General features: G+C 39.7%; 1 protein-coding gene across 16 annotated transcripts in view; it reads left to right on the forward strand.

The window, feature by feature from the left end:
- Nucleotides 1–14,448, forward strand: part of ppip5k2 (diphosphoinositol pentakisphosphate kinase 2) — a 155,558-nt gene that overhangs the window by 73,552 nt on the left and 67,558 nt on the right. For all 16 annotated transcript variants that reach the window (XM_043710086.1, XM_043710037.1, XM_043710071.1 and 13 more), the window contains 3 exons: nucleotides 9,122–9,263; nucleotides 12,933–13,156; nucleotides 13,759–13,886. In XM_043710086.1, the coding sequence (XP_043566021.1) occupies nucleotides 9,122–9,263; nucleotides 12,933–13,156; nucleotides 13,759–13,886 (494 nt within the window). The remainder of the gene's footprint in view (nucleotides 1–9,121; nucleotides 9,264–12,932; nucleotides 13,157–13,758; nucleotides 13,887–14,448) is intronic.

Consider the following 14,448-nt stretch of genomic DNA (forward strand, 5'->3'; position numbering starts at 1 on the left):
ACTTTTCCACATTTCCCTTTTTCTTATTTTCTTACTCATTCCTTTACTCCAAATCAATACTAGTATTTTCATGGGAACATTTTTCTCCTAATTGCTTGTAGGGCTAGGATTCATAAATTGTCAATATTAATCGTGATCCAATAATTTCAAACTGAGTTCTACATCCTTTGCCAGAGAAAGGCTTGTAATTTTCTGTTAAAGGTAGTTCACACGGGACTGCATGTTTGAAGTGGAATGATAGAGCTTTCTGGAAGTAGCTGAGTTATTGAAGGGAACTCAGTCTTGCTAATAACTGAGAGCTAATCTTGGAGGATATTACAAAAGAAGATGCAGTAGCCAAAATATTTGTTCATACATCCCTATTTAACAACTGTAAAATACAAAGTGTTGAATATGGCACGTGAATAGTGCCTGATTCCAAACTGGAAATGTGCCACCGACTGTTCTGCTATTGGCACTCAAACTAGCTTCCACATCAGGAATCGGGACCTTTTCTTTGCATATGTATGAAGTTCAGTGTCAGTTTGAGGCCTTCAATAAAATGCCTTTCTGAAATTGTGTGGATCTGAATGCAGTTGGCACAAAACCATAGAGATGAACAGAATGGAAACAGACCCTTCCATCCAACTTGTCTATTCCGACCAGATATCCTAAATTAATGTAGTCCCATTTGCCAGCATCTGGCCCATATCTGTCTAAACCCTTTCTGTTCATGCCATCCAGATCCTTTTAAATGTTGTTATTGTACCCACCTCCACCACCACCTCTGTCAGCTCATTTCGTAAAAGCATCACCCTCTGTGCGAAAACGTTGCCCCTCAGATTCTTTTTTAATATTTCCCCATTCACTTTAAACCTATGCCCTCTCGCTTTGAACTCCCTTACCCTGGGAAAAACACATTGGCTATTCACCCTAAACTTGGTTTTATAAACCTCTAGAAGGTCACCCCTTTGCTTCTGACACTCCATAGGAAATTCAATCTCTCCTTATAGCCACAACCCTGGCAACATCCTTCTAAATCTTTTCTGAATCCTTTCAAGTTTCACAACATCTTGCCTATAGCAGAGAGACCAGAATTGGATGCAGTGTTCCAAAAGTGGCTGAACAATATCCTGTACAGCCGCAACATGTTCTCCCAACTCCTATATTCAATACACTGACCAATAATAGCAAGGGTACCAAATGCTGCTTTCATCACCCTGTCTACCTGCAACTCAATGAACTATGAACCTTCACTTCAAGGTCTATTTGGCAACATTCCCCAGGACCTTACCATTAAGTATATAAGTCCTGCCATCAATAGCCTTTCCAAAATGAAGCACTTCACATTTATCTAAATAAAGCTGTCTCAGCCTCTCGACCCATTTGTCTATCTGATCAAGGTCCAGTTGTACACTGAGGTAACCTTCTTAGCTGTCCACTACACTACCACTTTTGGTGTCATCTGTAGATCTCCAAATCATTTATATAAATGAGAAAAACCAATGGACCCAGCACTGATCCTTGCAGGTCACAGCTGGTCCCAGGCCTCCAGTCCAAAAAACAACCCTCTACCACCATCCTCTGTCTTCTGCCTTCAGGCCATTTTTTCTTATCCAGCTGAATTCCATGTGATCTAACCTTGCCAACCAGTCTGCCATATGGAACCTTGTCAAATGTCTTTGCTGAAGTCCATACAGGCAACGTGTATTGCTCTGCTTTCTTCACTCATCTTTGTCAGCACTTCAGAGGTTAATGACACACGATTTCCCACATGCAAAGCCATGTTGATGATCCCTAATCAATCCTTGTTTTTTTCAAATACATGTAAAGTCTGTCCTTCAGAATCTCCTCCAACAGCTTAACCAGCTATAGTTCCCTAGCTTTTTCAGATCAGCTTTCTTAAATGATGGCATCACGTTAGCCAACCTCCAGTCTTCTGGCACCTCAACCATAGCTATCGATGATATGAGTATCTCAGCAAGGAGCCCAGCAATTACTTTCCTAGCTTTCCACAAAGTTCTGGGCAGTGCCTGATCAGGTCTTGGGGATTTATGCACCTTTGTGCTTTAAGACACCCAGCAACACCACCTCTGTAATATGGATTTTTTTTTGGTATCACTTTTATTTATCAAAGTTCTCTAGCTTCCATATCCTTATTCCACAGTAAACACAGATGTGAAATACTCGTTCAGTATCTCATCCATTTCCGATGGTTCCACACATAGGTAGTCTTTTTTTTAAGAGGGCCTATTCTTTCCCTAGTTACTCTTTTGTCTTTTATGTATTTGTAGAATCTCTTTGGATTCTCCTTAACCCTATTTGTCAAGCCTATCTCGGGTCTACTTTTGCCCTCCTTATTTCCCTCAAGTGTACTCCTACAGTCCTGAGACTCTTCTAAGGATTTACTTGATCCCAGATTAGATTAGATTAGATTACTGTGTGGAAACAGGCCCTTCGGCCCAACAAGTCCACACCGACCCGCCGAAGCGAAACCCACCCATTCCCCTACATTTACCCCTTACCTAACACTACGGGCAATTTAGTATGGCCAATTCACCTGACCCTGCACATTTTTGGACTGTGGGAGGAAACCGGAGCACCCGGAGGAAACCCACGCAGACACGGGGAGAACGTGCAAACTCCACACAGTCAGTCGCCTGAGTCGGGAATTGAACCCGGGTCTCTGGCGCTGTGAGGCAGCAGTGCTAACCACTGTGCCACCGTGCCACCCACTGTCTGTACCTGACATTTACCTCCTTTTTCTTGACCAGAGCTTCAATTTCTCCAGACATCCAGCATTCCCTAAACCCACCAGCCTTGCCCTTCACACTAACAGGAATGTACTGTCACTGGACTTTCTCATCTCATTTTGAAGGCCTCTCACTTTCCAGCCATCCCTACACTTGTCAGTAGTCACCCCCAATCAGTTTTTGAAAATTCTTGCCTAATACTGTTAGAATTGGCCTTCTTCCAACTTAGAACTTGAACTTTTATATCAGGTCTTTCCTTTTCCATAACCGTATTTTAAGCTAATAGAATTATGTTCATTGGCTCCACGGTGCTCCCCCACTGACACCTCAGTCACCTGCCCTGCCTTATTTCCCAAGAGTAGGTCAAGTTTTGCACCTTCTGTAGCACCGGTCATTCTGCTATAATGTGCGTTTCATCAACAAAAATTGGCTGTAACACGATTGACGAATCAGGAATGCTGTTTCTAAAGCATCAATTTTTAAATCGTGTGTTCACTATAACATGATTGCATCGCCAACACTTGAAGTGCTGTCTTTGTTGCTTGATCTTTACATAGCATGGGGTCACACAGAGCACAACCATTACATTATAGAAGAACTACCTGTAGGTACATCCATATTCTGAATAAGAACATTTTCTTGTGCACACTTAACACATGCCTCTCCATGCAAGCCCTGAACACTTTGGCAGTCCCAGTCTATGTTTGGAAACTTAAAATCCCCTACCATTACAACCCTATTATTGTTACAGATAACTGAGATCTCCTTACAAATTTGTTTCTCAATTTCCCCCTGACTACTGGGTGAGCTATAGTAACATCCCAATAAGGTGTTCATCCCTTTCTTATTTCTCAGTCCTACCCAAATACCTTCAATGGATGTACTTCGCAGAATATCTTCCCTAAGTACAGCCGTAATGTTATCACTAATCAATAATGTCACCCCCCTTCCTCTTTTGCCTCTCCTTCCTGTAGCATTTATACCCTGGGACATTAAGCTGCCAGTATGGTCCATCCCTGAGCCATGTTTCTGTAATAGCTATGATATCCCAATACATGTTCCCAATCATGCCGTGAGTACATCTACCTTCACTGTCAGGCCTCCTGCATGGAAATAGATGCAGTTTAATTTATCAGTCCTGTGTCGTTCTCTGCTTTGTTCTTGCCTGCCCTAACTGTTTGACTTGCTCCTTTTCCCAACTGCACCAATCTCAAACTGATCTCCTTTCTCATTATCTCGTTGGGTCCCCCAGCCCACTACACTTTTAAAGCTTCTGGGTAGCACTAGCCAATCTCTCCACCGTATTAGTCTCCTTCCAATTCAGGAGTCCTTAATGACCCAGAAATGTGAATCCTTGCTCCCTGCACCAGCTCCTCAACCACATTCATCTGCTCTATCCTCCTAATCCTATTCTCACTAACACGTGGCACCAGGAGTAATCCAGATATTTTTACTATCAAGGACATACTTTTCAACCTCCTGCCTAATTTCCTGTATTCTATCCTCCAGAACCTCGACCTTTTCTATTCCTGTGTTGTTGGTACCAGTGTGTACAATGAACATCTGCTGGTCGCTCTCCCCTTTCAGAATATTCTGCACCCTCTCCGAGATATTCTTGGCCTTGGCACAAGGAAGGCAACATACCATTCTGAGATTTTGCTATTGGCTGCCAAAACATCTAACTGTGCTTCTGATGAGAATTCACTATCACAATCAATCGTTTGGAATCTGAGTTGTTCTTTGTTGCAGTGGAGCCAGCCTCAGTACCAGAAACCAGGCTGTCAGTGCTACATTCACCCGAGAATCCATCACCCTCTACATTTTCCAAAGCAGTATGCTTGTTTGAGATGGGGGTGGGAAATAGCAACAGGAGACTGTCTGCTTACCCCCTCCTACCTTTTCTAAAGGCAACCTGACTGTATTTGCAGTTTTTCTCCCTTCCTGAAACCACCATCCATCACACCTGGCTCCTGTAAATTCCTTGTTGCTTCTAATTGCCACTCCAACCAATCCATGCAATCCGATAGGATTTGCAACCAAACGCACTTACTACAGACATGATCATCAGGAACATTGAAATTCTCTCTCATCTCCTTCACCTGAGAATAAGAGCACATCACCCTACTAAAAGCCACCTCTGCACCTTAACAATCTGCAGACCCAGAAAATAGCACAGTCTTACTGCTTTAGAAACACTGCTCTCGGATAACTTTGTACATTAATTTTTTTAAATATAAAACTTATCAAGAGACAGATCTCAATAAAACATATATTTTATAAAACCTACTCATAATTGTAGTTTTACAAAAAAAATTGGTTTTCAGTTCTATAAGAGTTTTTTAAAAAAACACTTAGCTGATTCATGGCTATGAGTAGTTCCAATAATGAGGTCTCTTCCATGATCAGCTGTGAATTTCACTACTGTTTGTTGTTCTTGGACCTATCTCTGAATTTCAAGAAGGCTTGTAACTTCACAGGCAGTAGCTGGTCAGTTCACTGCTCGTTTTTTCCTGAATTTTGGAGCAGTTCTCTGACCAACGTTCCATGTGGTTTTAGGCTCTCTCTCTTTTCTCCAGTATAAAATGTTTTAATCTTTTATTTTTAAGTTCCAAAAACAAAGCAACTGTTTATAATACAATAATTCCTCCAAGAAATCAAAGAAATTAGCTGCATCACTCAAAACACCGCCAAACAAGGAGCAGCTCTTACAGCTACAGTTTTATCTTGTTCACCATTTTGGCACATGTAAAACTTGCATTATGTAAAATTAGCATAACCATATTCAATCAATTTAGTAACGGAGTCAGTTTCCAAAAAAGTAAGAATTTAAAAGAAATATCTAAATGTGGAAGCAGGAAAATCAGACCTGCTCCTCCTGGCTTTGTGGTAATTTTGAAGACTGTGCCTGATGGATTCTGGTGTGACAACAGGTGCAGCTTTGACCTCATGGAGCTAGTTGCCTGACTGGCTACTTGCAGCCAGTATACTAATAACTTTTTGATGTCAATCGTCTGGTGATTTAGAGGTAGCAATGTCATTAAATTTCAAGGTATAATCATAAGACTCTCTCTTGATTCAGATAGAAACAGCCTGGCAAATGTGTGGTGCAAATGTTATTTGCCATATGCCAAGCCTGAATGTTGTCCAGACTTTGCTGCATTTAGACGTAGGCTGCTTCAGTATCTGAGGAGTTACAAATGAGGTAGGCAAAAGTGAAGACTGCAGATGCTCGAAACCAGAGTTTAGATCATAGTGGTGCTGGAAAAGCACAGCAGGTCAGGCAGCATCTGAGGAGCACGAAAATCAACGTTTCAAGCAAAAGCCCTACATCAGGCTTTTGTCCGAAACGTCGATTTTCCTGCTCCTCGGATGCTGCCTGACCTGCTGTGCTTTTCCAGCACCATTCTGATCTAAACCCCGGAGTTACAAATGATACTGACTATTGTACAATAATCATCAGTGGACATCACCACCTCTAACCATATGATGGAAGGGAAGTCATTGAAGTAACTGAAAGTGATTTAGTCTAGGTCACGACCTTAAGGAGCTCTACCAGTAATGGTGTGGGAGCAAGGTGATTGACCTTCAACGAACAATCATCTTGCTTTGTGTTAGGTATCATTCAAAACAGCAGAGTTTTCCCAGTTTCGTCTTGAGTCCAGTTTTGCTCGGACTCCACGATTCCACACTCAGACTGAAGGCTGCCTTGATGTCGAGAGCAGATACCCTTACCTCTGAGTTTAGCTTTTATCCATATTCAAACCAAGGGTATAATATGACAGGAGCTGAGTGGCTGTGGTAGAAGCCAAACTGAGCATCATTGTGCAGGCTATGTTTGAGTAAGTGATGCTTGACAACATTGTCATGAACACATTCCACTGCTTTGATGACTGAGTGTAAACTAGTGCAATAATTAGTTGGATTATATTTGTTTTCAATTTTTGTGGACAGGACATAACTGAACAATTTTCCACATTGCCAGATATATGGCAGTGTAACTACTGGAATAGCAGGGTTGGCACACAGTTGTTTCTGGAGCTTATTCTTCATCACTATTATCAGAATGCTGTCAAGGCTGATTACCTTCAATCATTTCTTGATATCCCATTAAGTGAATCACATTTTTTGACAGCTGTCATCTTTGTTGCCAGGCTTAGGAGGAGGCAGAAATAGATCATTCTCTTGGCCCTTCTGTCAGAAGATGTTTGAAAATGAATTGGAGTCATGTTTTACATTAGTGTATTGAGTTCCCCCATCATTGAGAGTAGGTATACTTTTGGAGCCGCCTCCTCCAGTGAACTACTTAATTGTCCATCCCATTCATGACTAGTGCAGAGCTTAAATCTGGTCCGTTGATTGTGGGAAGCAGTCCTGCTAAATTTCTTTAAATTTATTCTACGCAAACCTTCAAGGTCTGTGGGCGGCAGTGACCTCCAGAGAAGTCAGTGGTGTCAATGGCATAAGGACATCACCGTTGTGTTCAGATGAACCCTTGGAGTGTCTACCCATGCAGCCTAGACTGAACATTGATGTGCGATCACTTAGCCTTGTCTGTCACATGCTGCTTCCACTGTTTGGCAAGCAAATAGCCCAAGTTGTAGCTTCATTAAATTCCCACCTCCTCTTTAGGCAGGCCCTCCTGTGCTGGCATGATGGTAGTGGGGGGATTTGCCAGGCCATGAGTTTATAAATATACCTGCTGCCTTTCTCTTTATGGTTGATAGAGGTTGCATTTTTTGGAGGTGCTGTTAAATAAAAATTGTTTGAATTGCTTCACTGTGCCAGTATAGAGAATAAGTGTTTAAGATGGTGGTTGCACTGCCAATCATGCTCAGCTGGGTTGGCAGTAAAAGCAAAATTTTGCAATTGCTGGGGATCTGAAATACAAACAAAAATTGCTGGAGAAAGTCAACAGGTCTAGCATATCTGTGGGAGAGAAACAATTAATGCAAACCATTAACACTCTCGCTCTCTGCACAGATGCTGCCAGACCTGCTAAGCTTCTGCAGCATTTTCTGTTTGAAAACTGAGTCAATTTGTATGCCCCTTGGATCTAATTTTATCTCTAATTTCTATAAGCCATGGTCAGGTAACCTTTCCAGTTTTATTTTTGTGGCAGACAGGAATGAACAATTGTTACAGTTTCTCTATGCGCTCTTTAAACGTTTACCAATGCCTAACCACTCTCATCCTTTTAGTTACCCAATTTGTAAAAGCCAGCCAACTCCTCAACTCATCATGGTTCCCTTTGTTTAAATGCAGGACCCCTAATTTCAGAATCAATTATGTTACACTCATCTTAATGAAGACTTCTATCATATTATGGTTAAATATTCCCAAGGGGTCTTGCACAGCTAGGTTGCCAATTATTCCTTTCTCGTTACATAATTCCCAGTATATGACTTGTTCTCTAGTTGGTCCCTCAATATATTGATCAGAAAATCATCTAGTATGCACTCCAGGAATTCCTCCTGTCCATCTCTGTTACTGATTTGATTTGCCTGATCTATATGTAGATTAAGGCTACAGCTGTACCTTTATTCGTTATGCATCTAATTCCCTAGTTAATGCCTTCCCCAACTTTATCACTACATTTTGGGGTGGTCCATTATTGTTTTCTGCCCTGTTTCCTCTGGGTTAGTGCTGTGCTCCTAACACGCCAGGGGCAACAGGTAGGATCCAAGCTGCTTTTGGGATTGTCTTGTATGCCAGTGTGAGGTCAGTGAATGGGTGATGTCACTGCTGACCTGGTGGCACAGCACAAGATTAAATGCCAAATGTGGACTTAAAACAAGAAGATAGTGCATACAAAAGGATCAAATGTAGAAACAGAAAATGCGGGAGATAGAATTAATGATATAAAAGCAACTGGAAATAGCTTAAGACTACCAAGTGGGGAAGATCCACTCCACAATGTTACTGGTTGTCTTTTTATTTAAACCTTTAAGAAGAAGAAAGGGTTCCGTCTCCCCTTTCTTAATTGAAAAGGCAGTCTATTTAACTAGACAGCAAGCCTTCCCTCTGATCACTAATGAAACAATTCAAGGAAAATCACTTTTGGGGAACTGATTCCCACAAGGACAAACTATTGATTCTCATTGGTCATTAAGACTGTTAAACCAGGGGGCATTTCCTCCCCCAAGTCAGAATCGTGACTTTTCTCTGCATATTCTCTCGTGTGAAAGAATGAATCATTTGTTGCTTAATGATCAGAAATTGTTCTTGCTGCTGCTTTTTCTTTCTTCCTTCCTCTTTTTCAACTGTTACATTCTTGCCTTTTTGTTCCATTACTTTCTCCCAAAGAAACTAATTTAAGTAATGAATAGTGTTTCTTAATAAAGTTTTGATGTTTATTATGGTGCATAATAGCTAATATTTTTGTTTTTCAGCTTGCTCCTACAAAAAACAGTTCTATAATTAGGTCGATGCAGCTAATCAAAAACCCTGTAAAGACCTGTGATAAGGTTTATGCCCTAATTCAGAGTCTGACATCCCAAATTAGACAGAGGATGGAAGATCCCAAATCAGCTGGTAAGTTATTTCTATTGGACTTTGATAATGGAATGGATGCTAAAAGAGAACTTGAAGGCTTTAGAAAAAAATGTCAAAGTACAAGAGCAGAAAATCAAAGGGACAAGGAAAACAAATTGACAGGGAGAGAAGAATGAAATAAAAGTATTCTACAATATCAAAAATCTTCAGTATTGTATGACTGGTTGGATTCAATACAGACTTTTGGGCACGTGGCGTTATGGTAAAAAGTCGAATGGATTATAAAGATTAAAAGGAAACAAACAGAGATTAGCACAAGGTTAAAAAGTATTCTGTAAGAATCTGAGTTGGCACCACTGCTGTCCGTTCATTATAGTAATGATTAAGACGAAGAACAAGTAATTAATATCAAAATTTGCAGATACCAAGTTGAAGTTTGGAGTATAGTTGGCAACTAGGATGCAATATAATACAAAAAGACGTTAGAAAACTTGCGGATTCAGTGTGTGGCTAAATGGGAGAAGAACGTTTTGATGTGTTTTGGTCGAAAAATTAATGTTTTGGACATGTGGCAGAAAACTGATTAAATCCATTTTCCCATAACAACTGTCTTGTGATCACTCCGCTTTTAAGCGGAAAGTGTGTGTGTGTGCATGTGTGTGTAAACAATTAGAATAACCAGCAGCAAGTTTCTTCTCACTATAAATTGGGAAACTAGTGTTGTTTATTTATGCAATCATCACACAATTTAACGTCATAATTCACCCTGTTACGGACACAAATATACTCAAAGAATACAGTTGAAGACAAGTGCAGAATGTCAATTAACTCAGTTAGCTACATGGCTAGTGTGTGAATCAGGTTAACAGCAACAGCAAGAGATTGAAACCCTTTGGGTTGTTGTGGAGCTGTGGTTATGTTCCTGCCTCTGGGTTGTAAGATCCAGGTTCAAGTACTACCTGTCAGATTTGTCATAACATGTCCAAACAGGTTGCTTTTTAAAAGATTACAAGAAGAAAGGTTGGTTCATAATTAACTGGAAAATACACATGAAGAACTTGTGTTAATTCCCCAAGTATAGTATCGGTGACTTCAACTGAAGTCGGATGCTAAAATCGTTTTGGGATTCTTTCAAAATGGTGGGAAAGATGGTCATGAAGTTAGACATTTCATCACCAAGAGGTCAGCTTGTTGTATTGTTGGAATCAAAAGGGAACAGGCTTGGTAACCCTCTGACTTTATTTGTTATCTGTGTTGCTGCCTTTTCATATGTGGCTCCTCTTACTTTCTGCAGTCAGCATTTAAGGAATAAACATAGCTGCCTCACTAAGTGACTCCTCAACTTTATTTTTCCAATATAGTAATGGTCTTGGTTGATTTAGCCACATCCTGCTTTATTCATTTAAGACTCACATCTTGAGGGGGTTAGAATAATCAACTCCTTTGTTTTAAAAGAAACCCTTCAGTTCAGGAATGTCTTCTATGGAGTTAGCATGTGTGATCAACAGCTCTGTCTGGAATTTATCATTTTGTCCTTGAGAGGCAATTTTTGGATACACAAGTGAAGTCATCTGACCTTCAGTCATCTTTGCATCTTTTATTAAAAAAGTGGACAGTTTCAAAGACAAACGTTGAATTAGTTTGTATTTTTAAAGCTAGGTGTATGGAATATCTAAAAAGAAAGTAAAATGCTGGAGGATGTCAGGAGGTCTGGCAGCATTTCGACTGAGAAAGAGTTAACATGATTAAAACTGTTAAAACACAGGAGACCATTCGCAGACCAGCTCCTCAAATGAGCATCATTACCTAGTGCCAGTTTCCTGTTTTCTTTTCTACCGTATCTTTTCACACTATATCTATCCAAATAATCATTCAGCCCCTCTAGATTGCCTCAACTAAGCCTGCTTCACTGCATTTGCAGGCAGTGCCTCCATAACCTAATTATTTGCCACGTGAAATGGTTTTCCCTTACTACTTTTGCATATCACTTTAAATCTATGCCCTCTCATTCTTGTTCCTTTCACAAGTGGATACTGCTTTTCCCTATCTACTCCCAGCCAGCCTGTTCAAGATTTTAAAAACTTCTATCAAATCGAAACTTGAACATAGGAGGTTTAACCCATACGTTTGCTGATGACATGAGAATTGGTCATATATTAAATATCAAGGAGGAAAGCCTTAGACTACAGAATAATGTAACTAGGCTGGTCAGATGGATAGGCAAATGGCAAAAGAAAGTTAATCAAATGAATAATATGAGGTGATGTTCTTTGGGAGGACTAACAAGGCAATAGGGTACATGAGTGGTGGGCCCTAGAAATTTCTAAGGATTAGAGGGATTTTGATCTGCTTGCCCTTAAGGCAAAATGTCAGGTGTATAAGAGGGTTGAGAAGATATATCTGATCCCTCCTTTGATTAATCAAGGTATTGATTACAAGAGTAAGAATGTTGCGATGCAGCTGATAAGATATTATTTAGGCCACAGCTGCAGTACTGTGTGCGGTTCTGGTCACCACACTGAAGGAACAATTTGATTGAACTTGAGAAGATGCAGAGCGGGTATACCAGGTTGTTGTCTGGACTGGAATGTTTCAGCTATTAAGAGATCTAAAAAGGCTGATACTGCTTTCAATAAAGCAGGGAATACTGAGGGGTACCTGATTGAGGTGTACACAATTATGGGACATAAACAGGATAGATAGAATCTTTTCTCTCCGAGGCATCAATAACCAAAGGACATAGATTTTAGATAAAGGCGGAGAGGTTTAGGGGGTGATTTAAGGACTCCATGCCCTGAGAGTGGCAGGTATCTGGAACTCACTGCCCAAAAGGGTAGTAGAGGTATGAACCATTTAAGTACGATTTAGATGATCACCTTGAAGCTCCATTGAATACAAGATTACAGGCCTTGTGCTGGAAACTGAGACTGGAGCAGAAATGTGTCTGATTACTGGCATGAGAATTTGGAACAGAATTCAACTCTGGCACTCTGAACGCTTCACTTGGGACTTTTTATATCAACTATGAGTTCTGGGAGGAGCTCATTGTAATTAAAAAGAAGTTGTAGCTTCTGTATCAAAGGTAAATGGAAATGCAAGAAAGTATCCCAATCCCAGCAGCTCATCCAAAAATTCAGTTGTCTGTGCTATCCTGTCTTATTTGCAGCAGAACCTTTTGATCACAGATTGTCTTAACAGTTACCTACATACCCTCTAAGCCCCTTTCAAACATCTCAGAAGATGAACAACAACATATTTGTGAATTAAACAGAGTCAGTAATGTATCTCAATTTGCCGACAGTACTAAAGTTGGTGGGATTGCAAGCTGTGAGGCCACAAAGCTGTAAAGCGATACAGTAGATGGGTATAGTTGAATGTGCAATATAGGGAAGTGTTAGGTTCTAAGCCTTGGTAAGAAGATTAGAAAATAAGTACTTTCTTTTAAATCCTGAAACTTACACATATTCAGAGGGACTAGGCATAATCTTACAAGGAAAATAAAGTTTGCATTCCATAAATCCACATGAAGTAGAATCAGAAGTAGGTCAGAATTAGGAAGGTAAATGACTGAAACCTAGAGCCTCTGTCTTAGATTTTTCACTTATCTTGCTCATGTTAATCCAGCATGTTCCTTACAAAGTTAACTTTTTAAAAAATCTAAGATGAAGTTTTTGACACCAGTAAAGTGTTTTCTATGTGTATATATAGATATTCAACTTTACCATAGTGAATCGCTTGAGTTGATGTTGAGAAGATGGGCTAAATTAGAAAAGGATGTCAAATTGAAGAATGGGCGTTATGATATCAGCAAAATTCCTGATATCTACGACTGCATAAAGTATGATGTTCAACACAACAGTTCCCTACAACTGGAGAACACAATGGAACTGTACCAGTTATCAAAGTCTTTGGCCGACATTGTGATACCTCAGGTAATGAGCCTAAATGGAAACTAACTTGGCTACTTTTATTTCTCTGTGAGGAAGATGCATTATTGACTGTTTTCACCTTTATACTTTTTTAACTCTTTCTCCGACGGGCCATTCGTCAGATCTTGCCTTGTGACTTCTCATACCTATACAACTGAATATTATTGAAGTAATAAAATTGGTGTTTTAGAATGTACTGAGGATGTGAAAAAGTGTATATAAATGAAATTTTTTAGTTAGTATTTATAGTTGTTTGTAGAAGCTACTTACATTATTTGCTTCTCATTTTCTTAAGTGCTCTTTAAAATACAGAGCAGAAAGGAAAAGTAATTTATGCAACACTCAAAAGCAAACTCAAAGCTTATACTAATTAATTTGAGTATTGCTGAAAAAAGATATGCTGTCAAAGCTTTTTCTTGCATTCGTCAGGGCAGATTCAATAATACTATACTTCAAAGGAAGCAGCAATTTGTATTGCATGAGAAAATGTTGCTGCTGTTGAGGCATTACAGTGAAGAATGTATCAGGGCTATGATTCAATTCTTGGTTTTTAAAAAAAAAATAAGTTTTTTTTTCTTGCATTTGCTGAATTTTGTTTTGTTTAGGAATATGGCATCACCAAGGCTGAGAAGATGGATATTGCCAAAGCATATTGTACTCCTTTGATAAGGAAAATTCGTTCTGACTTGCAAAGAACTCAGGATGATGATACTGTTAACAAGCTCCATCCACTGTAAGGGTTTCTGTATAGTTACTCATTTTCTAAGGAGTTTGAACAATAGTAAGTTTTGTATTTTCAAATCTTATTCAGATGTCCAATAACCTGCAGTATTGCTTGGATAGATGACTCCACAGAAGCACACAACACTCAAGGTTGTTTTTGATCACTTCGTTAATATACTGGTCACATAACTGATGGATTGATTTAAAGAATTGTCCAAATGAGCAAAGGCAGCTTTGTGTCCAACTTAATTTCAGACGGCTAGAAAATTCGTTTTAATCTTGAATAGAAGTATTTACTTGTGTTGGGGGCTAACTATTAACAATTTATATTAATAAATTAGATTATGAAATAAGAAGAAAAGTATCTTGAGTTTGCTGACAAAACAAGGGATGGTAGCAATCAAGTTGTGAGGAAGGTACAAGGAGATTGCGAAATGACAGGCTCACATTTTCTGAGGAGTAGCAGTCTGTGCAGATTGCCTTTGTCTCCTGTTCAATGCAACAAAAGAGTTCCATATTTATGGCAAGGGAATCTGAGCAGGACTCCTTCAAAAATGTGAAGCCATATTTCC

This window comes from Chiloscyllium plagiosum, chromosome 2 (assembly GCF_004010195.1).
Source record: "Chiloscyllium plagiosum isolate BGI_BamShark_2017 chromosome 2, ASM401019v2, whole genome shotgun sequence".
In the NCBI taxonomy this organism is placed as follows: Eukaryota; Metazoa; Chordata; class Chondrichthyes; order Orectolobiformes; family Hemiscylliidae; genus Chiloscyllium; species Chiloscyllium plagiosum.